General features: G+C 43.5%; 1 protein-coding gene across 1 annotated transcript in view; it reads left to right on the top strand.

Moving 5' to 3' along the window:
- The window catches only part of LOC311132603 (EH domain-binding protein 1-like), a gene marked incomplete at its 3' end in the record, with an annotated part of 40,879 nt that extends 26,690 nt beyond the window's left edge, over positions 1-14,189 (top strand). The window contains exons 9-19 of the mRNA XM_084165854.1: positions 9,005-9,095; positions 9,492-9,658; positions 9,809-9,857; positions 9,995-10,516; positions 11,185-11,236; positions 11,663-11,700; positions 11,838-11,949; positions 12,055-12,154; positions 12,261-12,334; positions 13,498-13,612; positions 14,093-14,189. Of these exons, the coding sequence (XP_084021980.1) occupies positions 9,005-9,095; positions 9,492-9,658; positions 9,809-9,857; positions 9,995-10,516; positions 11,185-11,236; positions 11,663-11,700; positions 11,838-11,949; positions 12,055-12,154; positions 12,261-12,334; positions 13,498-13,612; positions 14,093-14,189 (1,417 nt within the window). The remainder of the gene's footprint in view (positions 1-9,004; positions 9,096-9,491; positions 9,659-9,808; positions 9,858-9,994; positions 10,517-11,184; positions 11,237-11,662; positions 11,701-11,837; positions 11,950-12,054; positions 12,155-12,260; positions 12,335-13,497; positions 13,613-14,092) is intronic.
- Positions 14,190-24,325: the final 10,136 nt, after the last annotated feature.

Below are 24,325 nucleotides of genomic sequence, written 5' to 3'. Positions count from 1 at the left end.
GCTCTAAGTTGGGCTGTAGATAAGAAGCTGATATGGGAGAGATCACATGATGAGAAGACAGTTATAGGGCTTTCTCCGTCAGTTGCTTTAGACAAGGTGTATTGAGATTGTTGAAACGTATGGTAGCACTTGTCACATTTTGCCCAAGTGAGAGTACTTTTCCTGGTTTCCCATCTGTTCCAAGGCCCAAAGCCCAGGTTGTGCCAAGCATACTTTACATAATGCCAACTTGCCCAAGGGTATCTAGAGTTCCTGGATTGCCAACCATAGACCAAACGAAGGCAGTAGACTGGCCAGTAGATAGTAAGTCTCTGTTTAAGACGTCACCTACAGAGGTAGAATTATTGATGGTCCATTTAGAGGATGTTGACACAGTCTATCATGACAGTGAAAAGAACAAGGAAATAGTGGCTCTTGCACCATCCTGCCAAAGAGAAGCCAGTATTCCTGGTGTTCCCTCTGCACCAAGGCAAGAGCATACCAAATGACCCAATGTTGGGATAATAAGCCTTTCTGAATCTGAGCCGAGTATGGTTAACCTTCTGCTTACATGCCCTAAACAGCCAAATAAGTCAGATAATGTTGACTGGCATGCCACTTTTGGAGAGGCCATTGAAGAAAATAACAGTTTCTGTGGTACAGGCAATGCCACACGAGAACAAAGAACTTACAAATAACGTGGTAGATATGTTACCATCTTGCCCAAAGAAGGCTAGGATTCCTGGCTTCCCTTCTCCAGCACATGCAAAAGCTGAGGAGGCGCAAAGTATGGCGAATCTTGTTCCGTCCTGCCATAAACGTTTTAGTCTCCTTGGAATAGGGAAACAGGGTGGGTTGTTGACCAGAGGCCATTGTTCAAGAGACCACTATAGGAGAGGAAAGACATTATTGACAGCTCAAAAGCAGACAAAGAGGAAATGAAAACCAATGTTCCTTTGAGACCATCATGTCCTCATGCTGCAAGGATCCCTGGCTGTAGATCAAAGACCATTCTGGGAAAAAACACAGAAAGAGATTCCAGCTTTTGGAGTCAGTAGATCAGGTGATGCAAAAGGTATGGCAGCTATGTGTGCCTGGTTTCCCTTCAGCACAGCATCCAATTATAGAACCACAAGAGTCAAACATGGTCAGTCTACATGAGTCAAACATGGTCAGTCTGCAAGAGTCAAACATGCTCAGTCTACAAGAGTCAGTCTTTTGCGAATTTGCCCAATGGTTACACATCTACAAAAAACGCAAAATCAAGAGGATCCTCCGATTCAACAGTGGCCTGTGGAGGAGAGGCCATTTTGGGAAAAGACACTGAAAGAGAAAACAGTGCGGTCTCTGGCTCCCACTCATGATGAATTAGAGAAGGGAATGGTGGCTATGTTGCCATCTTTCCCAAGTGAGGCCATTGCTCCTGGTTTTCCATCTACACATTCTCAAACGCCTCTCAACAGTGGTTCGTCTCTCCATCTGAGTGAGCAGAGGAGATCTATGACTGCAAGAAGGAGAGCCATACAGAGCCTAGCTACAAACCCCAACTAATCAAAGTAGTGCTGAATGAGAACAAACAAGAATCTGAACATGGCTCAGTGTTGGAGGGGCTCAAAGAGGAGAGGGGCATTCTGACCAGATATCAAATCAAACCAAATCACATTTTATTTGTCACATGCGCCGAATACAACAGGTGTAGACCTTACAGTGAAATGCTTTACTTACAAGCCCTTAACCAACAATGCAGTTTTAAGAAGGAAAAAAAAGTGTTAAAGTAAAAAATAGATAAGTAAAAAAGTATGAGGCACAGGAAGTGGGCGTTCTAGAAAAAGGGTGAGTGAGTGGGAGTAAGAGAGCAAAACAATTCTACATCTGCATTACGGCATTTCTCTAAAACTTAAACTACATTTCTCTGCCTGTCAGTTACCTGTCAGATACTGTAGAATATGAAACACTTGAATTTCAACTCTGTTTTCAGGCACTGCTGAATGTGGCACGCCATTCCTGCAGACATGCCATTATTCTTGACTGTCAGAGATAGGTGGGTTGTGTTGATTTGCTGCAGGAGTGCAGCTTTTCCTTCTTTGGCTGCTTACGATAACACTTTTGAACCATCTCATCCACATCTGACTGACACTACTGTGCTTTTTGCACTATTCTTGGAAGGCGCATGCCCTGTGCTTTCTTCTCCATCTATTTATCTATTTCGTGTCTCTTTCAGCCCTTCGTGTCAGTCTCCCATCCAAGGGGGTCAGCCATTGCGGTATGGGATGGGAGCAACTGTTGACAAAGAGCCAAAATAAATTTCACACAGCCAGACCACTTGTGAGGTTGTGGCCCTGGCAAAGTGTCAAGTTGTAGAGGACTAGGAGATGATATGTGAGGAAGAAATGGAAGAGGAAGTCTTAGAGTCAGGCTCTGGAATAGAGCATTCTGGGAAGGAAGAGGTTACTGTGGCTAGGCAGGTGGAAACGTATGAGATGTGGTATGTGTATAAGGGTCACAGTGCTCAACCTCACCACCTGCCAGCATGGTGCTGGTTTAGTAGTGTTGATGTGCATGGTGTTGCATTTCTATTGCGTTTTTGGGGTTTGGATTTAAAACAACTTAAACAGAGCATTTAGCCACCTGCAGCAATGGAATTAAATCGTATTGTAGGATTTGTGCTTCTAGACTTATTCAGTATATTTTCCAATATTTTGCATTATCAATTTTAATTTTAATGAATATATACAATTTTGTGTTGTGCGTTGTATGGTATTGCACGGTATTTATTCACCTAGACCTGCTCTTATCTCGATTTAAATGGTTGCATTTTTAACTGTAATTTTCATGATTAGTCAGAGATAATATTTTTGAGCATGAGTTTTGGTTTGTGTGTGATAGTTTTAGTCCTTTCCATTTGATTGCTTTGTTCTTACCAGAACACTCTGCTTTCTTGGTTGTCATAATCAACTCTGATCATGGTCCCCCTCTCCTCAGACCTGAAAACATGGTTTCTCTGCCGTCATCATGCCTAAGACTCGCCAGTGCACCAGGGCTTCCATCCACTCAAGCATCCTGTTCAGAGGCTCAGTTAGAAGACTGTCCAGTGGACAATAGCATATTATGGGAGAAGCCAAGAAAGAATGGTCCAGATCATAGATCAAAAGAGGAGAAAGACATGGTGAGAGGTATGGCAGATATGGTCTCATCTTGTCCATGCACTGCCAGCATTCCGGGATTTCCGTCTCCACATCTGTCCAAGGAAGTCAAGTTAGAGAGGGAACCTAACATGGTAGATCTAATGCCATCCTTCCCAAGAGTGGCTGGCACACTCGGATTCCCTTCTCTTGAATGTCAAGTAAAGGAGTGTACAATCAACATTGAGGCCATTTGGGAGAGGCCCCCGAATGGGGAAAAAAAGGGTGACCTTTATGTCCACTCCACATTTGGACAGATTGAAAGAAGACACAGAGCTAATAAAACACATGGTGGCTCTGGTACCATCATGTCCTACTGCAGCAAGGATTCCTGGCTTCCCCTCTGCACCACATCCCAAAGCTGAGGTAGATCTAAGTATGTTGAGTCTTGTGCCCGCTTGCCCCAAAATGTCCAGTCTCCCTGGTTTTGCATCCACTGATGGGGCTACAACATTAGAGAGGCTTGTTGACCCAAAGCCTATGTTTGAGCACTTGCAAAAGAAGAAGAAGGAAGATGAAGAAAGCATTCTCCTAAATGGCAAATCAAAAGAAGATATTGGCAAAACGAACGCAATGGTTGCTTTGGTGCCATGTTGCACAGAAGCAGCCAGGATTCCTAGCTTCCGCTCTGCACCACGACCTAAGAGGGAGCTTAATAGTGTGGATCTCACACGATCTTGCCCCAAAATCTCCAGTCTCCCAAGTTTCCCATCAACGGCCAAAGTCCAGACAGGAGATTGGCACGTTGAACAGAAGCCTTTGTTTGAGAAGACGCTGAAAGATAAGACCGTAATAATCAAAGATAGGTCAGCAGAAGACAGAGAAAATATGAAAAATATGGTGGCACTGGTGCCATCTTGCCCATGTGACAGTCTCACTTCTGGGTTCCCGTCCTTTACATGACTTAAAGCAATAGAAGAACAAACCGTGTTTTCTCTACTGCCAGCTTGTCCAAATGAATCTAGAGAACCTGGATTACCTTCTAGACAGCCATCTGAATTAACTCGGGCGAATCTCTAAGTTCTATGCAGCCATTGTGGGGAAAACCATTTAAGGATAAAAGGTCAGATGATATTGTGCTCTTCGAGCCGGACCTAGGCAGTGCAGTTGGAGATGAAAATCTAAAAACGATGGTTGCACTGGCACCATCTTGCCCCGAGGCAGCAAGCATTCCTGGTTTCCCATCTGCCCCTCCTCACAGTCTAGAGTCTGTAGAGGCAAATGGTAAGACATGTGTGGTTAGACATGTAATATCCTTTTTCCAGTGTCTCGCATTGCAAGTGGAAAGCAACATACTTTGGTTTTTGGTTTTTAAGAGACAAATATGCAGATCGAGAAGAAAGAGGTTACTGGGGAACCAGCAGAGTATGTTCTAGATAAGGGGTAAATGTTTGAGCATATGGCTCTCTGCATGGATTGCAGTGGCAGTGGTAGTGAAACATTGTTGTTTGTTTTTATTTGGTCTGCAACGGCCACTGTAAAGCCAGATATTTTAGCTCTGGCAAACCTCTTAAGACTGCATGGCGTGTTTGGTCATTTTCAGGATGCTCTGCATCTGAGATGTGTTTTAGGTCTGTGAACCTCTTACATGGAGATCATATATTATGGAGTGCACAGGAGGTCGGTGGCACCTTAATTGGGGAGAAAGGGCTTGTGGTAATAGCTGGAGTTGAATGAGTGGAATGGTATCAAATACATCAAACACATGGTTTCCATGTGTTTGATTCCATTCCATTCACGCCGTTCCAGCCATTATTATGAGCCGTCTTCCCCTCAGCAGCCTCCACTGATGGAGTGATATTCTTACTGAATTGTGCATGCCAACAACTCTGTGTGTTTTTCTGTGTGTAGCATGGATTTTGTAGGGATGTTCTTTTCAATGTTCACCTCTCATGTTAGTGTCCTCGGCAGCCCACAAATAGAGAAAATCACATCTGAGGAATCTGAGGTCCAGAAAATCACATTATATGATTTTTAAGTAATTCATTTGCATTTTATTGCATGACATAAGTATTTGATCACCTACCAACCAGTAAGAATTCCAGCTCTCACAGACCTGTTAGTTTTTTTTAAAGAAGCCCTCCTGTTCTCCACTCATTACCTGTATTAACTGCACCTGTTTGAACTCGTTACCTGTATAAAAGACACCTGTCCACACACTCAATCAAACAGACTCCAACCTCTCCACAATGGCCAAGACCAGAGAGCTGTGTAAGGACATCAGGGATAAAATTGTAGACCTGCACAAGGCTGGGATGGGCTACAGGACAATAGGCAAGCAGCTTGGTGAGAAGGCAACAACTGTTGGCGCAATTATTAGAAAATGGAAGAAGTTCAAGATGACGGTCAATCACCCTCGGTCTGGGGCTCCATGCAAGATCTCACCTCGTGGGGCATCAATGATCATGAGGAAGGTGAGGGATCAGCCCAGAACTACACGGCAGGACCTGGTCAATGACCTGAAGAGAGCTGGGACCACAGTCTCAAAGAAAACCATTAGTAACACACTACGCCGTCATGGATTAAAATCCTGCAGCGCACGCAAGGTCCCCCTGCTCAAGCCAGCGCATGTCCAGGCCCGTCTGAAGTTTGCCAATGACCATCTGGATGATCCAGAGGAGGAATGGGAGAAGGTCATGTGGTCTGATGAGACAAAAATAGAGCTTTTTGGTCTAAACTCCACTCGCCGTGTTTGGAGGAAGAAGAAGGATGAGTACAACCCCAAGAACACCATCCCAACCATGAAGCATGGAGGTGGAAACATCATTCTTTGGGGATGCTTTTCTGCAAAGGGGACAGGACGACTGCACCGTATTGAGGGGAGGATGGATGGGGCCATGTATCGCGAGATCTTGGCCAACAACCTCCTTCCCTCAGTAAGAGCATTGAAGATGGGTCGTGGATGGGTCTTCCAGCATGAAAACGACCCGAAACACACAGCCAGGGCAACTAAGGAGTGGCTCCGTAAGAAGCATCTCAAGGTCCTGGAGTGGCCTAGCCAGTCTCCAGACCTGAACCCAATAGAAAATCTTTGGAGGGAGCTGAAAGTCTGTATTGCCCAGTGACAGCCCCGAAACCTGATGGATCTGGAGAAGGTCTGTATGGAGGAGTGGGCCAATATCCCTGCTGCAGTGTGTGCAAACCTGGTCAAGACCAACAGGAAACGTATGATCTCTGTAATTGCAAACAAAGGTTTCTGTACCAAATATTACGTTCTGCTTTTCTGATGTATCAAATACTTATGTCATGCAATAAAATGCAAATGAATTACTTAAAAATCAAACAATGTGATTTTCTGGATTTTTGTTTTAGATTCCGTCTCTCACAGTTGAAGTGTACCTATGATAAAAATTACAGACCTCTACATGCTTTGTAAGTAGGAAAACCTGCAAAATCGGCAGTGTATCAAATACTTGTTCTCCCCACTGTATCTGTTCAGAAGCCCACTGAAGTGAGAGGAGACCGTAGTCTTTCAACAGAACCTCTAAAGAAAGATGATGGCCAGAAGGGTTTCACTGCCCAGGCACCAGCTGAGATGGTAGGAAAAGAAACCGTTGTCTTTCAACAAAAAACTGATGCCCCTGTCCAGGTGCCCACTGAACTGGTCCCTCCTCGCCGTACTAAGACAAGCCTCACTAAAGAGACACCACAGGCAACTGGCGTTGTCCCACCTCCACGCCCAAGGAGAACCTCTAGCGCTTCCAGTGCAGAACGTTCACAGAAACCTGGCCAGGAAGCCACTGAACTGATTCCACCACGGCCTGTGAGGAAACAAGACAGCCTCACTCCAGAGCCATCTCAGAAAGCTGATGAGCCAAGCTCATTCCACCTCAACGCACCAGGAAAGCATCTCTCTCTCTCTCTCTCTCCCGAACCACGACAGAAAGCTGACAGTTTAGAGACTGCTACTGGTCAGCCCACAACTGTTCCCCTAACTCCAGATCATGTACCTACAGAGTCGTACCCCGATTTTGGTGTGGGAGAGACTGCCCCCCTCTCGATCATCAGAAAAATAGCCCCGCCTAGGTGCAGCAAGAGAACTCATTCTCCCCCCAGTGGAATCAAGCAAAGCAGAAGATGGCGCAGATGAGGCTATGGCTGTAGAGGCCCTGAATACTGCCAACCACGAGTCTACAGCTCCAGCCCAGATAGAGGATCTTATGATAGACCCGTTTGAAAAGGTTGAGGCGGAGAAGCAGTCTCCGGAAGTCACAGACTCATTTGAAAAGGTTGAGGTGGAGAAACAGTCTCAGGAATTCACAGACTCATTTGAAAAGGTTGAGGCGGAGAAGCAGTCTCCGGAAGTGACAGAAACAGCCACTGAGTCACTTGAAGATGAGCCATCTCAGAAGGTCTCAACAGAAGTCACAGACTCATTTGAAAAGGTTGAGGTGGAGAAACAGTCTCAGGAATTCACAGACTCATTTGAAAAGGTTGAGGCGGAGAAGCAGTCTCCGGAAGTGACAGAAACAGCCACTGAGTCACTTGAAGATGAGCCATCTCAGAAGGTCTCAACAGAAGTCACAGACTCATTTGAAAAGGTTGAGGTGGAGAAACAGTCTCAGGAATTCACAGACTCATTTGAAAAGGTTGAGGCGGAGAAGCAGACCCTGGAAGTGACAGAAACAGCTACTGAGTCACTTGAAAATGAGCCAGCTCAGAAAGACTCAACAGAGGACACTGCACCAGGAGTAAAGATGGAAGGAAAGCAGGAGTACTTACCAGTCCCAAAGCCAAGAGGGAAACAAGACCCAACCCCACCTGTCCAAACAGATGCTACCCGACCAAAGACCTGGCATGCCTCTAGTGGGGATAACACCCAGTCTACCAGAGAAAGAGGACGTTCACCTGCAGCCTCAGCCTCTGGGCTGGTACCACCTCAACGCAACAAGAGGAGCAGTAGTCCTCCTCCCGTACCCCCTGGTGGCCAGCCTGCAGCATCTGGGGAAGTGGTGGTTGCTCCTCTTCGTAAGAGGAGGAGTAAACTAAACATAGAACAATCAAGCATGTCTGTTCCAGTTCCCCGCTCTAAAAAAACACCTTAGTTGCTCTTTTTCTGATGGAACTCCTCCAATGGACTTCTCTTTCACCAGCCAGAGAGACTCCCTTGAGAGCTCGCTGTCTCTCTCAGGAAGACAAACAAGACACCAGTCAGGAAGCCACAAGAGGGTTCACTATCACTAACCTCAAACATGGTCTCCGAAGGGAGCTTTGTCACAATTTCTCACTCAGAGGAGATGTCACCAGAAGTCTGTGAGAAGGGACTGGAGGAGAGCGGGGAGAGCTTGACCTTTACAGATACTACCATGGTCACTCAGGCCTTCACAGAAACCCCTATGGTCACTGACTTCTTTGAAGACACTGTAAGCGAGGATATTGAGAGCGGTTCAGAGGCAGAAGTGCTTGACCCGACCTCTCCAACCACCGGTACACCAGCTGAGGACGACTGGTTACATGTTGAGGGAGCCAAAGAGACAGAGCAGATGGAGGTTGAAAGCAAAGACATGGGGGTTGAAGAGGTGGACTTTGGCTTTGAGTCAGTAGACATAGCTGCTGGTGGCTTAGATGAGGAGAGGTACGTTATGTTGAGTTGTACACACGTGCAATACAGTGGTTGATTGACGTGTGGACATTTTTGAGAGCATTTACCTATAGTTGTTGATAATTCTGTGTGACTAGAATGCTTTTCTGAAAGTGAACTGATTGAGAAAATGCCTTATATTTAATCCTTTACCATTATTTGAAATGTGTTGCTACTAAACTGTTAGAACTAAACATCCAGAGTATAACGATCAGTTGGTGTGTAGTCAGGTCATATTAAATCCCTGTTTTTCTATTTTTAGGCAGCAGGGGGCAGCAGACGAGCCAACAACTCCTAAACGCAGACCTGTAAACTCTCAGGAAATGGGTCTAGGCAGTGCTGCTTCCCCAGAAGTATGTTATTTATAGTCTATCAGTTGACCAATCCTCCACCATCCATTTTGTGTCCTTTGAAATGAAATGCTGACTCATTACCACAATCATAACTGTCCATTTTGTGTCCTTTGAAATTAAATGCTGACTCATTACCACAATCATAACTGTCAATTTTGTGTCCTTTAAAATGAAATGCTGACTCATTACCACAATCATAACTGTCCATTTTGTGTCCTTTAAAATGAAATGCTGACTCATTACCACAATCATAACTGTCCATTTTGTGTCCTTTGAAATGAAATGCTGACTCTTTAACACAATCATAACTGTCCATTTTGTGTCCTTTGAAATGAAATGCTGACTCCTTACCACTCTGAATGTACCTATTATATCTGATGTCATTTGTTGTCTTAGGGTTTCATGGCCAGTCCTGGTCTGGTGACCTCCAGCCAGTCCCTACTGGAGTGGTGTCAGGAGGTCACCAAAGAACACAAGGGGGTCAAGATCACCAACTTCAGCACGTCCTGGAGGAACGGCCTGGCCTTCTGTGCACTGCTACACCACTTCCACCCAGACAGGATGTAGGTACCCCCTCTGTGAAGCGTTTAGACATAAACATGAGCAGGCATTGTGTTATGACTTGTTTAACCTTTAAAAATGACATTATTTTTGTATTAACTTGTTTCCTGTTCTTGTAGTGTGTATTGATTCTCTCTTTCTTCGCTGCTTAGAAACTTTGAGATGCTGGACCCTTATGACATCAAGCGCAACAACAAAAAGGTAGTTTGTTTCCTTTATGTTATCTCATCATGTCATAATCACTACCAACAGCCAGGCCTTAAATGTGACCATCAATTGGTTAACTGCTGAATATTTTCCCCACCCAATCCATCTTCTCTTCTCTCATTTCCCCCTAGGCCTTTGACGGTTTCGCCGAGTTGGGCATCTCTCGGCTGATGGAGCCCTCGGACATGGTCCTCCTGGCCGTGCCTGACCGCCTCATCGTCATGACCTACCTCAACCAGATCCGCACCTACTTCACGGGCCAGGAGCTGAGTGTGCTGCACATCGAGGCGGACAGCAGTGAGTCCAGTTACGGTGTGGCCGGGGAGAGCCGGGAGGGTCCCGACCCAGAGGCCGCCGCACGCTACTGTCAACGGATCCAAGATGAGGCCCTCACAATGGAGACCAATGTGGGCGCTGCAGAGAAGAAGGCGGATAGTGACACTAAGGAGTGCACCAATGGGGAAGTGGTCCCACCCCCTAGAACCAAACGGCTGCAGGCTGCAGGGGAAGCAGGAGGGGCCCAAGCACCCGTTGCACCCCCTAGGACACATTTCTTATCTGCCAAGTCTGGGTTCTCCCACCTAAAGGATGCAGATCTGGTTAAGAAACGCCGGTCACAACGCAGGTCAATAGATGAGGCAGACCCAGCCGAAGTAAGTGGCCTACGATATCTCTCAACTCAATAGGCTTTATTGACATGGCAAGTTAAATTACTTACATTGTCAAAGTATACATATAACAAAAATGGTGGGACCAACAGCAATAATAATAGTAGTAGTGGAAATGGGATTACCATTAACAGCAACTACAACAACAATATTAATGAGAATAACAATACATTAACGCAATAGTAGTAGACTAGTGTCAAACTGACTGAGAAGCCACATGATATGGTATGAAAGCCAAAACAAAACTAAATGGGAAATATTATTGACATTACATTGCACTTTTCACTGCCTGTGGCAGGAAGACACATATTTGGCTTTTCACCCAATAAATATTTGTTTTTTTCTTCATCTTTTTATAGTTTCAATTCTTTGTACTGAATGATAATTTGGGGAAAGAAAGATTATTTTAGGTCTGAGTATTTGTCAATAGTCTCTACCTCTCCCCTGGAGCAGAGTGAGCACAGCCTGTCCTCTCTGGGCAGCCAGGTTTGCCTGTGATGACCGGTCTCTATAGCCAGACTATGCTCACTGAGTCAGTACCTAGTCAGTGTTTTCCTCAGTTTTCTATCAGTCACAGTGCTCTCTCTCTCTCTCTCTCTCTCTCTCTCTCTCTCTCTCCATCTCTGTGAGTGATTATTTTGTTGTATTTACAGGTTGCTACAGGACAGGAAGAGGGTGGAGCTGACAGAAGAAAATCAGAAACCGGTACATACAGTAGATTGATTTTGTATGATGTGTTCTGAGTTCACACACTCACACACACAGACACACACACACACACACACACACACACACTCACACACACAGACTTACTGAGTCTCCAGTTTCCCAGGTACTTTATGATTGCGCTACACCCATCAGAGGAGCAGTGTATAGGCGAGAGAGAGAGTACATACACAAGTCATCACAGTTTTCTTTGTTGATTCATCCTTCCCCTGAGCATTGACATCACTCACTCTAATTACTTTGTTGGCTTCCTGTCGTTAGGATTAGAGTCCTTAGCCTATCAAACTATGCTAATTACCTCTTGTCATCGCAGTCTAGTTTTCCACTTTGATGCTCTTCCAGTAATTGTAGCTACTGCATAATGTTGCTATGTGTCTCGTTATGCTGTGTGTGTGTTTCATATAGGAAGGGCAGCTGGTGAAGAAGGACGATCGGCTGAGGAGGTCTGTCACTTTCACAAGTTACTGTCTGCCACTGTCATAAACACTTATGTGCATTAAGGAAATACCAATGATCTGTATCAGAAATAAGTATAATTCTCTCTGTGTGTGTGTCTGTGTCTGTGTGTCTGTGTACACAGGACACCAGCCAGTATGTGCTGAGGGAGATGCAGGCCCTAGAGGCGGAACAGAAGCACATTGACAGCAGGGCAGACATTGTGGAAAGGACACTACGGCAACTTATGGAGTCAGGTGAGGGGGGATGAAGAAAGAGAGACAAATCCCCTTCAATAAATACTTTCAGTATTTTCAAAACGTCTCTTTATAATGATGCCCTCTCTGTCTCCATACATGTAGGTAGTGACAAGATGCAGGAGGAGAAGCTGATTCAGGAGTGGTTTACTCTGGTCAACAAGAAGAACGCCCTCATCAGGAGACAAGACCAACTACAGCTACTGTAACGTCCACCATGCCTACTGTGCTGTCTACCTAGTGCTTTAAACAACACCGACGTATTATAGCTACATTACATTGATCTAACCACAAGGCATTCTGCTCCACAGGCAAGAAGAGCAGGACCTGGAAATGAAGTTTGAGATGCTGAACCGAGAGCTGAGAGACATGATGGCTATTGAAGGCAAGACTACAGTACCAATATACTAAACTACAAGATCCATGATGCCACTCTATTCTGTGATACAGCTCATTACTGTGGTCATAGTGACACCCAAACCATACAATAACAAATATATCTCTGCAAGGGAAATTAGTAAAGTGTGCTGTTGCATATGTCAGTGTTAGGTTCTAATTTCTGGTACAATATACGGACTCAGAGAAAAACTCAAACTACATTTATTCACCACACTGTGTGTTGCAGCTGCATAGCACACAAACAGATATTTATACCTTCCGATTAAACTGAGTGCCCTCCTTGTATTTCTAGGATAAACAATCAGTCTCTGTTGTTGGGCAAGTCCAGAACCTTTGTGCTCCTCCGTGCCTTTCACAGGGCTTCTTATCAGTCAGGAGAGGTCTTGAGTTATTGGGAGTACACATTTCTACAGTCTACTGCAGTCCACTAGATAATTACACCTCTCATACACAAAGAGCTTAAACCTAACACTACTTTAAATCTCTAAGAATATATAAACTGTATATTCATAGAAAGAGTATATAATGATAGAAAACAGTGAAGATATAAGACGGTGTTATAGAATTAAAGTAATTTACGATCTATCAGCTTTAACCCCAGACACATGGCTCCTATTCAACCCTTATTGGATCATTCTTTCCCTCAGAGACAGGCCCCCTTTGTACTTTGTCTCTGCCCAAATACAATGCACATAGATCATTCCATCTAACCCATAATTACTACTGCTAGGCTCATTTACAATTATTAACAGATTAAAACGGGCTCAAGTCAGATAGTCTCCAACAGCAGTAAACTTTGGTCATGATTGACTCACGCTATTAACACATCTGTTTGGTAAAGTCAGACTTCCCAAATATACCAAGTGGTATCTGCCCACCTGCTGGTTTGAGGAAGTGATCCTTTCTTTAATGACATCATTTATTGTAATCCTTTATTTACTTCCAGTTGAATCACGAGGTTATAGTTTAAAATGAAATACATCGCAATAAAAAGCTGGTAATGGAACTCAATTTCACGTTGGCAAAGCAACAACTCTCTACTCTGTACCACCCTCAATCTCGTACCACTCTTTCCCTGTCCTCTCTCTCTCTCTCTCCTCCGATCACTCTCTCACACTCTCCCCCTCCCCTTTTTGCTCTGTCCTCCAGAGTGGCAGAACACAGCTGCCCACAAGCACAGGGAGCAGCTGCTACTGCAGGAGCTGGTGTCTCTGGTCAACCTGAGGGACGAGCTGGTCCACGACATGGACGCCAAGGAGAAAGGGTGAGACAGCCATGTTTGTATCCCAAATGGTACCCTATTCCCTATATAGTGCACTACTTTTGACTAGAGCCTAATTGGCCAAAAGATGTGCACTATATAGGGAATAGGGTACCATTTGGGATGCAACCATGGCCCAGCTGAGTCACACACGCTGAATGCACACCGCAAACACAGACACACTGCAAACACAGACGCTTAACACACTCTGCTAGACATTAACCATGGATGTATTAATCTGGGGGGATGGTATGCTATGGGGTGAATGAGATATCAGGTCTCTTTGTGAGTTTTGTCTTCCACTGCCACAAAGTTGAACCTAAGTCTGAGAGGGTGACTGTTTGCTATGGGCCTACTGTTCTAGCAGGTCTCTCCCTGTTCAGTATGAAAAATGTACACACTCACTAACTGTAAGTCGCTCTGGATAAGAGCGTCTGCTAAATGACTAAAATGTCAAATGTAAAAAATGTTCTCTGCGCCTAGGGCTCTGGAGGAGGACGAGAGGCTGGAGAGAGGCCTGGAGCAGAGACGCAGGAAGTACAGCAAGAAAAGCAAGCAGGAGAAGTGTGTGCTGCAGTGAGGCCTGGCGTCGGACACACCTGAACCAGGAAGCCCAGTAGAAGGTCACACCTGAACCAGGAAGCCCAGTGGAAGGTCACACCTGAACCAGGAAGCCCAGTAGAAGGTCACACCTGAACAAGGAAGACCAGTGGAAGGTCACACCTGAACCAGGAAGCCCAGTGGAAGGTCACACCTGAACCAGGAAGCCCAGTGGAAGGTCACACCTGAACCAGGAAGCCCAGTGGAAGGTCACCTGGGTGCACATTGGGACTAAAGTTGTATGTGTCTGTATCATGACATCAACACTGCATGGAAGAGACTGAGAGCTGTGTTATGTGACTGCACTAAGAGGACGTAAAACGATGTTCACTCACCCCCCTCTCCATGATATGACTAAGCCTCAATGCAACCTATGACTGGTTATCAACAGTCACCCTGCTCTTCAGATTGTGTTTTGATTTTTTTGTGTGAGTGTACGTGTGTTTATATGTGTGCGTTGATGTGTGTGTTTGTTTGTGTGTGTGATTGAGAGTGCAAAAGAGGACTACACTTTGTTACACAATCTATGACTACAGTTGAAGTCGGAAGTTTACATACACCTTAACCAAATACATTTAAACTCGGATTTTCACAATTCCTGACATTTAATCCTAGTTAAAATTCCCTGTTTTAGGTCAGTTAGGATCACCACTTTATTTTAAGAATGTGAAATGTCAGAATAATAGTAGAGTGATTTATTTCAGCTTTTATTTCTTTCATCACATTCCCAGTGGGTCAGAAGTTTACATACACTCAATTAGTATTTGGTAGCATTGCCTTTAAATTGTTTAACTTGGGTCAAACGTTTCGGGTAGCCTTCCACAAGCTTCCCACAATAAGTTGGGTGAATTTTGGCCCATTCCTCCTGACAGAGCTGATGTAACTGAGTCAGGTTTGTAGGCCTCCTTGCTCGCACACGCTTTTTCAGTTCTGCCCACACATTTTCTATAGGATTGAGGTCAGGGCTTTGTGATGGCCACTCCAATACCTTTACTTTGTTGTCCTTAAGCCATTTTGCCACAACTTTGGAAGTATGCTTGGGGTCACTGTCCATTTGGAAGACCCATTTACGACCAAGCTTTAACTTCCTGACTGATGTCTTGAGATGTTGCTTCAATATATCCACATAATTTTCCTTCCTCATGATGTCATCTATTTTGTGAAGAGCACCAGTCCCTCCTGCAGCAAAGCACCCCCACAGCATGATGCCACCCCCGTTCTTCACGGTTGGAATGGTGTTCTGCGGCTTGCAAGTGCCCCCTTTTTCCTCCAAACATAACAATGGTAATTACGGCCAAACAGTTATATATTAGTTTCATCAGACCAGAGGACATTTCTCCAAAAAGTACGATCTTTGTCCCCATGTGCAGTTGGCTTTTTTATGGCGGTTTTGGAGCAGTGGCTTCTTCCTTGCTGAGTGGCCTTTCAGGTTATGTCGATATAGGACTCGTTTTACTGTGGAAATTGATACTTTTGTACCTGTTTCCTCCAGCATCTGCACAATGTCCTTTGCTGTAATTCTGGGATTGATTTGCACTTTTCGCACCAAAGTACGTTAATCTCTAGGAGACAGAACGCGTCTCCTTCCTGAGCTGTATGATGGCTGCATGGTCCCATGGTGTTTATACTTGCGTACTATTGTTTGTACAGATGAACGTGGTACCTTCAGGCGTTTGGAAATTGCTCCCAAGGATGAACCAGATTTGTGGAGGTCTACAATTTCTTTCTGAGGACTTGGCTGATTTCTTTTGATTTTCCCATGATGTCAAGCAAAGAGGCACTGAGTTTGAAGGTAGGCCTTGAAATACATCCACAGGGACACCTCCAATTGACTCAAATAATGTCAATTAGCCTATCAGAAGCTTCTAAAGCCATGACATCATTTTCTGGAATTTTCCAAGCTGTTTAAAGGCACAGTCAACTTAGTGTATGTAAACTTCTGACCCACTGGAATTGTGATACAGTGAAATAATCTGTCTGTAAACAATTGTTGGAAAAATGACTTGTGTCATGCACAAAGTAGATGTCCTAACCGACTTGCCAAAACTATAGTTTGTTAACAAGAAATGTGTGGAGTGGTCGAAAAACAAGTTTTAATGACTGCAACCTAAACTTCTGACTTCAACTGTATATGCCGTTATTTTGTGTTTTAACTTCAGGTCACAAAGACATATCCCTAACTAACTTATCACCAGATAGTTGCTAACACTCTTAGAAAAAAGCGTTCCAAAATGGTTCTTAGGCTGTCCCCATAGGATAACCTTTTTTGGTTCCAGGTAGAACCTTTTTTGGTTCCAGGTAGAACTCTTTTGGGTTCCATGTACAGTCGTGGTCAAAAGTTTTGAGAATGACACAAGTATTGGTCTTGACAAAGTTTGCTGCTTCAGTGTTTTTAGATATTTTTGTCAGATGTTACTATGGTATACTGAAGTATAATTACAAGCATTCCATAAGTGTCAAAGGCTTTTATTGACAATTACATTAAGTTTATGCAAAGAGTCAATATTTGCAGTGTTGACCCTTCTTTTTCAAGACCTCTGCAATCCGCCCTGGCATGCTGTCAATTAACTTCTGGGCCACATCCTGACTGATGGCAGCCCATTCTTGCATAATCAATGCTTGGAGTTTGTCAGAATTTGTGGGTTTTTGTTTGTCCACCCGCCTCTTGAGGATTGACCACAAGTTCTCAATGGGATTAAGGTCTGGGGTGTTTCCTGGCCATGGACCCAAAATGTCGATGTTTTTAGTTATCACTTTTGCCTCATGGCAAGGTGCTCCATCATGCTGGAAAAGCCATTGTTCGTCATCAAACTGTTCGATGGTTGGGAGAAGTTGCTCTCAGGGGATGTGTTGGTACCATTCTTTATTCATGACTGTGTTCTTAGGCAAAATTGTGAGTGAGCCCACTCCCTTGGCTGAGAAGCAACCCCACACATGAATGGTCTCAGGATGCTTTACTGTTGGCATGACACAGGACTGATGGTAGCGCTCACCTTGTCTTTTTTTTCCGGATGCCCCAAACAATCGGAAAGGGGATTCATCAGAGAAAATGACTTTACCCCAGTCCTCAGCAGTCCAATCCCTGTACCTTTTGCAGAATATCAGTCTGTCCCTGATGTTTTTCCTGGAGAGAAGTGGCTTCCTCGCTGCCCTTCTTGACACCAGGCCATCCTCCAAAAGTCTTCGCCTCACTGTGCGTGCAGATGCACTCACACCTGCTTGCTGCCATTCCTGAGCAGGCTCTGCACTGGTGGTGCCCCGATCACGCAGCTAAATCAACTTTAGGAGACAGTTCTGGCGCTTGCTGGACTTTCTTGGGCGCCCTGAAGCCTTCTTCACAACAATTTAACCTCTCTCCTTGAAGTTCTTGATGATCCGTTAAATGGTTGATTTAGGTGCAATCTTACTAGCAGCAATATCCTTGCCTGTGAAGCCCTTTTTGTGCAAAGCAATAATGACGGCACGTGTTTCCTTGCAGGTAACCATGGTTAACAGAGGAAGAACAATAATTTCAAGCACCACCCTCCTTTTAAAGCTTCCAGTCTGTTATTCTAACTCAATCAGCATGACAGAGTGATCTCCAGCCTTGTCCTCGTCAACACTCTCACCTGTGTTAACGAGAGAATCACTGACATGATGTTAGCTGGTCCTTTTGTGGCAGGGCTGAAATGCAGTGGAAATGTTTTTTGGGGATTAAGTTCATTTTCATGGCAAAGAGGGACTTTGCAATTAATTGTAATTCATCTGATCACTCTTCATAATATTCTGGAGTATATGCAAATTGCCATCATAAAAACTGAGGCAGCAGACTTTGTGAAAATTAATATCTGTGTCATTCTCAAAACGTTTGACCACGACTGTAGAACCCTCTGTGGAAAGGGTTCTACATGGAACCAAAAAGGGTTCTTCAAAGGGTTCTCCTATGGGGATAGCCGATTAACCGTTTTAGGTTCTAGATAGCACATTTTTTTCTAAGATACTGTAGAATCTGTTACAGTAGTGTATTGTACAATGGGTTACTTTAAAAGGGTATTTTCCACTGAATGGGATATTATGGAACGGGCAGGGCTCCAGGACTTGGCTATATCAAATACCTACTTTGCTACTTTTAGACCCATGCAGCAGGTGGATTGATTCACCCCTTTTCACCTATAGTTAAATGAGCAGTCTGATTATTGACAATTACAATGTAGAGATGGAAGTGAAGTGCTCAACTTGTGTAAACAAAGAATGCCAAAAGGAGCTTCCTAATTTCTTGCAGTATGTTGGCTTGGACTGTGCAGACAGCACACAGTTGTCTGATTCTTTATTGAGGTGAATGTATGTGGATGTCGACGAAAGAACAAAACGGACATTGTTGACAAGGTCTTGGGATTGAAGATGTTAAATGTTTACTTACAGTGCTCCAACACTCAACCAGAGTGGGAGATCTTGGATGAAAGGGGAAAGGATGGGAGTCTATACTGTAGCTACAGTATACTGCAGCTCGGTGTCTGAAAGAACAAAACAGTTTAAACGTGTTGGAAATATTTGATGGTTTTATTTATTGAATAGGTATTCGACAGATAATCCTACAGATCGTGCCTGTCAAATGTGCCTTTAACCAGATCTATAGTAAAAAAAGAAATCCGGAAGTAGGACTCAACTTTGTGTTCCCAGTTCACAAATGTTTATGCAATGAGTTCAGTTACAGTTTGTGACATTAGTCTTGTAATGCCTTGTTTTCCATTGCTTGGTTTTTGTTGTTTTGACAGTTAAATAAGGAAGCGGTGGAGTCTGAAAATTATACATTTCAAGATCTAAAATGCTAGAGAACAGGAATATTCAAACAGAAAACATCAGGCAAATGCATGTTTTGTAGTGTTTCCATCTTAACCTTACCACTATCAATTGCTATAGTCATATGCACATGCTTATTACCGAATCTGTAATATGCAAAAGTGTATGCATTAAACAAATAACCCTCATGATTTAAAAAAAATACACTTTACTTTTACTAAAATATATTCTAGCATTAAAACTCCAGCACTTCGTTACAGCAGTATTACTACAGATGTAGGATCTTGATTTGAGCCAGTTGCTACAGCAGGAAAATAATCCTACAGCAACAGAAAATGTGGATTATAATTAATGGACATTTTTGTAGGGGTTGCTACATTTATCATTAGGGCAAATCAAGTCTGAAATTTCAAAGTGGAAATTACAAACTTTAGAAGCATTTATTAAACTCAAATACGCCACAAGTTTGCGTTTTCTGCTGTGCAGGAAAATTCTCTGCAACAAAAGAGTGATCAAATTAAGATCCTACATCTATATTATTGGCCAGGCAGGAGTGCACCAGAGGTTGATATTTGCTTGACATCTGCTCCACTACACTTTGTGTAATGTTAAGTTATCATGAGCGCAGGCGTTTCTATTTCAGTGGGAGGAACTACTTAACAGAGTAAAAACATGATTCTGTCCTGAGTTATTTTGAGTGACACTGGAGAGTGAATGTTATTTAGAAGTTGTGTCCCAGCTTGTGCCTCCCCCTCTGCCCAACTGTTGTTAGTTACTGTGGTAATGTTGCTACCACTGTCTGAGTTTGAGAGATTTTACTTTTAGTTTTCTGAAATAGCTTTTGGGGAAGATGTTATTTGTTTTAATGTACATTTGCACTATTTGTGAAGTTTGGAGAATAAAAGCTATTTTGGATCACTATTTTTGGAAACGACCTTGCATCCACCTTGTTTATTTTAATTCAATGTTCATCTGTTTCATTCATATGGATATCATACGTTTAAGAAGTTGTGAATCCATCAGGATTATCAGTTGTGCATTATATAACATAAAGTCCATTTATATTCTCACTTAACACCTATATTGAATTTGGCCTTTACTGCTATAGCCCATAGAAACACATTGAATAACGCAGTCATAAATGGCAAAACAAACAGTCAAAATATAAGAAAGATCAGGATTTTTTTTGTTTGTTACACATTTAACCCCTTTTTTTTTGTTGACACACAACTACTCCATACTTCCTTCCATTAATTGTTTTAACCAGTACAGGGTTACCTTCAGACAAGTCCAGTGACCCACATCGTGTTCATGAGAGTCTCCCTTTTCCATAGTGGTGTCATATTAGTTTGTAGCCCAAACCGTTAGGACGCTACAGATGTTTTCGTGAGAAGACCGATTTTCTGGATGTCTCCTGGTCTGACAAACAGCCTGTAGCTCTTCCACAGCCCACAGCGAACGTGGAAGTCCGACATAGGCAGATGTGTTGGATTGAGATGCAGTCCATACAAAAATATATATATATCTCTATCCTACACAGACAGATTTCTTTTGGTGAAAAATTATTTATTCGTTTTTCTTGCATGTGTTAGACAATTACAGTTTCAAGATATAAATATATACAGTTCAATAGGGGAAAACAAACAAACAAAATGTCAAAACACCAAAACAAAAAACAACACCATACAAATGAAAAAGGACAAAACAAAATAGATTAAAGACAAATAGTTTTCAGTATTTCCACATTAAAATGGTCAAATTTCATTCTCAAAGGCTACCAGCAGAGCCACATAGGAAAACAGAAAAATACAGAGCCGGACAATGCTATCTCACAATGTTGTTAAATTAGCTCTTGCATGTGACCAATTGACCACAGTTTCGGGCTTGGCCCCACGCAGTCTGGCAGTGGATCTTTCCAGGAACATAAGCAATCAACATCTGCAAAGGGAAATACCCGGTTCAAACCAACTCCTTAGAATAGTTTTTTGCCTGCTGTTTTTTGCCGCCTCTCTTGATAAGATAACGAAATGCAAGGGCTACAACCCAGCAGGAGGGGGGATGGGTAACCAGGCAGGCTCCTGCCAAGAATACCATTTAAAACACTAATAACATCAACTCAAGGAGACTTTACCGGTACACAGCTATAAAACATATGCATATAATTGCTCACCTCAGATTGGGTACATTTATTACATAAATCACTATCCACAAGCTTCATTTTGAACCTTTGCTCTGGGGTTAAACAAAACCTTTGAGCGAATTTGAAATGAATAGGTTGATGGGCAAGGCTCTTAGAAGAGGAAAACATATTTCCCCATATCGTGGTCCAATCTCATTCAAACCCTGCACTTTGTAGGTCATTCTCCCAGATCTCCATAACAGGTAGATGTTTTATATTATGAGTCACTAGCCTAACTTATAGTGAGGACACCCTCATGAAAGTGGTTTCAATAAAGAGTGGAAGCTTGGTTTGGTGTCCCATGGTACACCGTACCTGAGATTTAAAAAAACAGGAAGAACCAGGAAGAGAATATGACTTTCAGATCTTAAAAGGAACGAAGCCCTTGCATGTTGAAGATATCCTTCAAAACATGAATAACTTGCTTAGACCAAGGATGGAATGTAAAGGGCATAAAGCCAGATAAAATAAAATAGTTATTCCAAATAGGAGATAACTCGTGAAAATTGCAATTTGTGCCCAGATAATTTGGTACCAAACAGTCAATGTATTTCTTTTTTTACAATAGGTCCCATAAAAGATGTGGCCGTTTTTTGCTTTATCCCAGAAGTAGGAAGGTCCTGAATTCTAATTGGGTGAGACTTGGACTCCTCTATTTTCCACCAAGGCACATCAGATGAAGAGTCAAATTCTCAATTCCCAATAATAGAGTTTAAAGTTGTGTATAGAGAGCCCCTCCAAACTCTTTGGGGTGTTGTAATTCTAGGACATTTGCCAAGAATGAAGTTGGGGGAGAAAGAGGAAGCATTGAAAACAGGAAGTTAATACCGGGGATTTTGATTTGAGATTTGTGTATTATGTTAATTATATTGACGTCAATAGATTCTTTAACCAACAATTTTACCTTGCTGCACATCAAGGCCGATACATATCCATAACTGAACGTCAGTGCTTGACTTGGGCAGGAGCTCACCGGAGCTGAGTCCCGACACCTCACATGTTCTACTGCTTGAGCTCCTGTTCCTCTGGTAGAGTATTAGCTCAAAAGTATTGTGGAGCTCCTGCACCTAAATATAATCAGTTTCAGCACCCAAAATGAGTACCGGCACATATTTGAGTCCATGTCGAGTACTGCTGAATGTAGAAATCTACTTACTACCATGAAAGCCATTGTCAGTGTGCCAATGGGACGATGCTATTTCCTTCAGGTGGTTTTTACTCCAAAACTATATTTTGGTATTTGTTTCATTAGTTCATTGTTGATATAGTACCCAAATGTTTTGCATGTCAGCAATCAAGTTGTCAAGATATATAACTTTCAAAATAGAGAAATACAGCTGCTATTTCCCTTCAAGTTGTTTTTACTCATTCATTTCCATTCCACTGATAGTTGGTCCTCATTGTTAGCCTCAGCGCATTGCCTATGGGCACCATGATGATTCAGTTAGTCCAGTGCACGGAGCTCTAGGTCTAGAACTCTAGGGGACTGCCCAAAAATAAAAACAATGTTAATCTGAAGTATCCCATCAAGGGTGTGTTGTTTAGATTGGGTGCTGGATCATGTTGTAATGTGTTTTCCTGTTATAAAGGAAAAGAGATTAAATCTCGGGAACAATGCAGGACTGCCCACTCCTGATGCAAGATGTGGTAACCCCTGGTAACCCCTTATTGTGTTGTGTCAAATGATTATGTAAATTGCTCCTGTCCATAGAGAAATATGTACTTCCCTGACCTCTCAAGGAGAAGGACAAATACATTTTTTAAACTATATTGTATGTATGTGAGCATGCAGGGTATCAATAATGCAATTTCCAGAGAGCTTGTGTGTAATGCATTGTAGGCCACTGGTATGGCCTGAAACATGAACACATGAAGCATGTCTGGCTACACAGTGCATCCCCATAGGCCATAGCCACAAAGCTTTGTCAGCATGAGAAACAGTGATATTACACCATAGACCAGAAACCAGCACCCTATCCTCTCTGCTTAACTCCCTAGTCCTTGCCGATGACAAGCATACCCATAACATAATGTAGCCACCACCATGCTTGAAAATATGAAGTGGTACTCAGTGATGTGTTGTGTTGAACTAAATGACTATCGCCCCGTAGCACTCACCTCTGTCATCATGAAGTGTTTTGAGAGACAAGTCAAGGATCATATCACCTCTAACTTACCTGTCACCCTAGACCCACTTCAATTTGCATACCGCCCCAATAGATCCACAGACGATGCAATCGGCATCACACTGCACACTGCCCTATCCCATCTGGACAAGAGGAATACCTATGTAAGAATGCTGTTCATTGACTATAGCTCAGCATTCAACACCATAGTACCCTCCAAGCTCATCATTAAGCTTGAGGCCCTGGGTCTGAACCCCGCCCTGTGCAACTCGGTCCTGGACTTCCTGACGGGCCACCGAGGTGGTGAAGGTAGGAAACAACATCTCCGCTTCGCTGATCCTCAACACTGGGGCCCCACAAGGGTGCGTGCTCAGCCCCCTCCTGTACTCCCCTGTTCACCCATGACTGCGTGGCCAAACATGCCTCCAACTCAATCATCAAGTATGCAGATGACACAACAGTAGTAGGCTTGATTACCAACAATGACGAGACAGCCTACAGGGAGGAGGTGAGGGGTCTGGGAGAAAATAACCTCTCACTCAACATCAACAAAACAAAGGAGATGATCGTGGACTTCAGGAAACAGCAGAAGGTGCACTCCCCTATCCACATCGACGGGACCGCAGTGGAGAAGGTGGAAAGCTTCATGTTCCTTGGCGTACACATCACTGACAAACTGAAATGGTCCACCCACGCAGACAGTGTGGTGAAGAAGGCGCAACAGAGCCTCTTCAACCTCAGGAGGCTGAAGAAATTTGGCTTGGCACCTAAAACCCTCACAAACTTTTACAGATGCACAATTGAGAGCATCCTGTCGGGCTGTATCACCGCCTGGTACGGCAACTGCACCACCCATTTACGTAATTTACATTTGAAAATGCAACGCAGGGCTCTCCAAAGGGTGGTGCGGTCTGCCGAACGCATTACCGGGGGCAAACTACCCACCCTGTCACGCCCTGACTCAGGGGACGGTTATTTGTTGAGTCAGGGTGTGTATATTTCGTGTTGTGTTTATTTCTATGTTTAGTTTCT

This window comes from Coregonus lavaretus (assembly GCF_964263955.1).
Source record: "Coregonus lavaretus genome assembly, chromosome: 7".
NCBI classification, from domain to species: domain Eukaryota; kingdom Metazoa; phylum Chordata; class Actinopteri; order Salmoniformes; family Salmonidae; genus Coregonus; species Coregonus lavaretus.
Note: the sequence above shows the minus strand (reverse complement) of the source record. Positions and strands in the feature narration are given on the sequence as shown.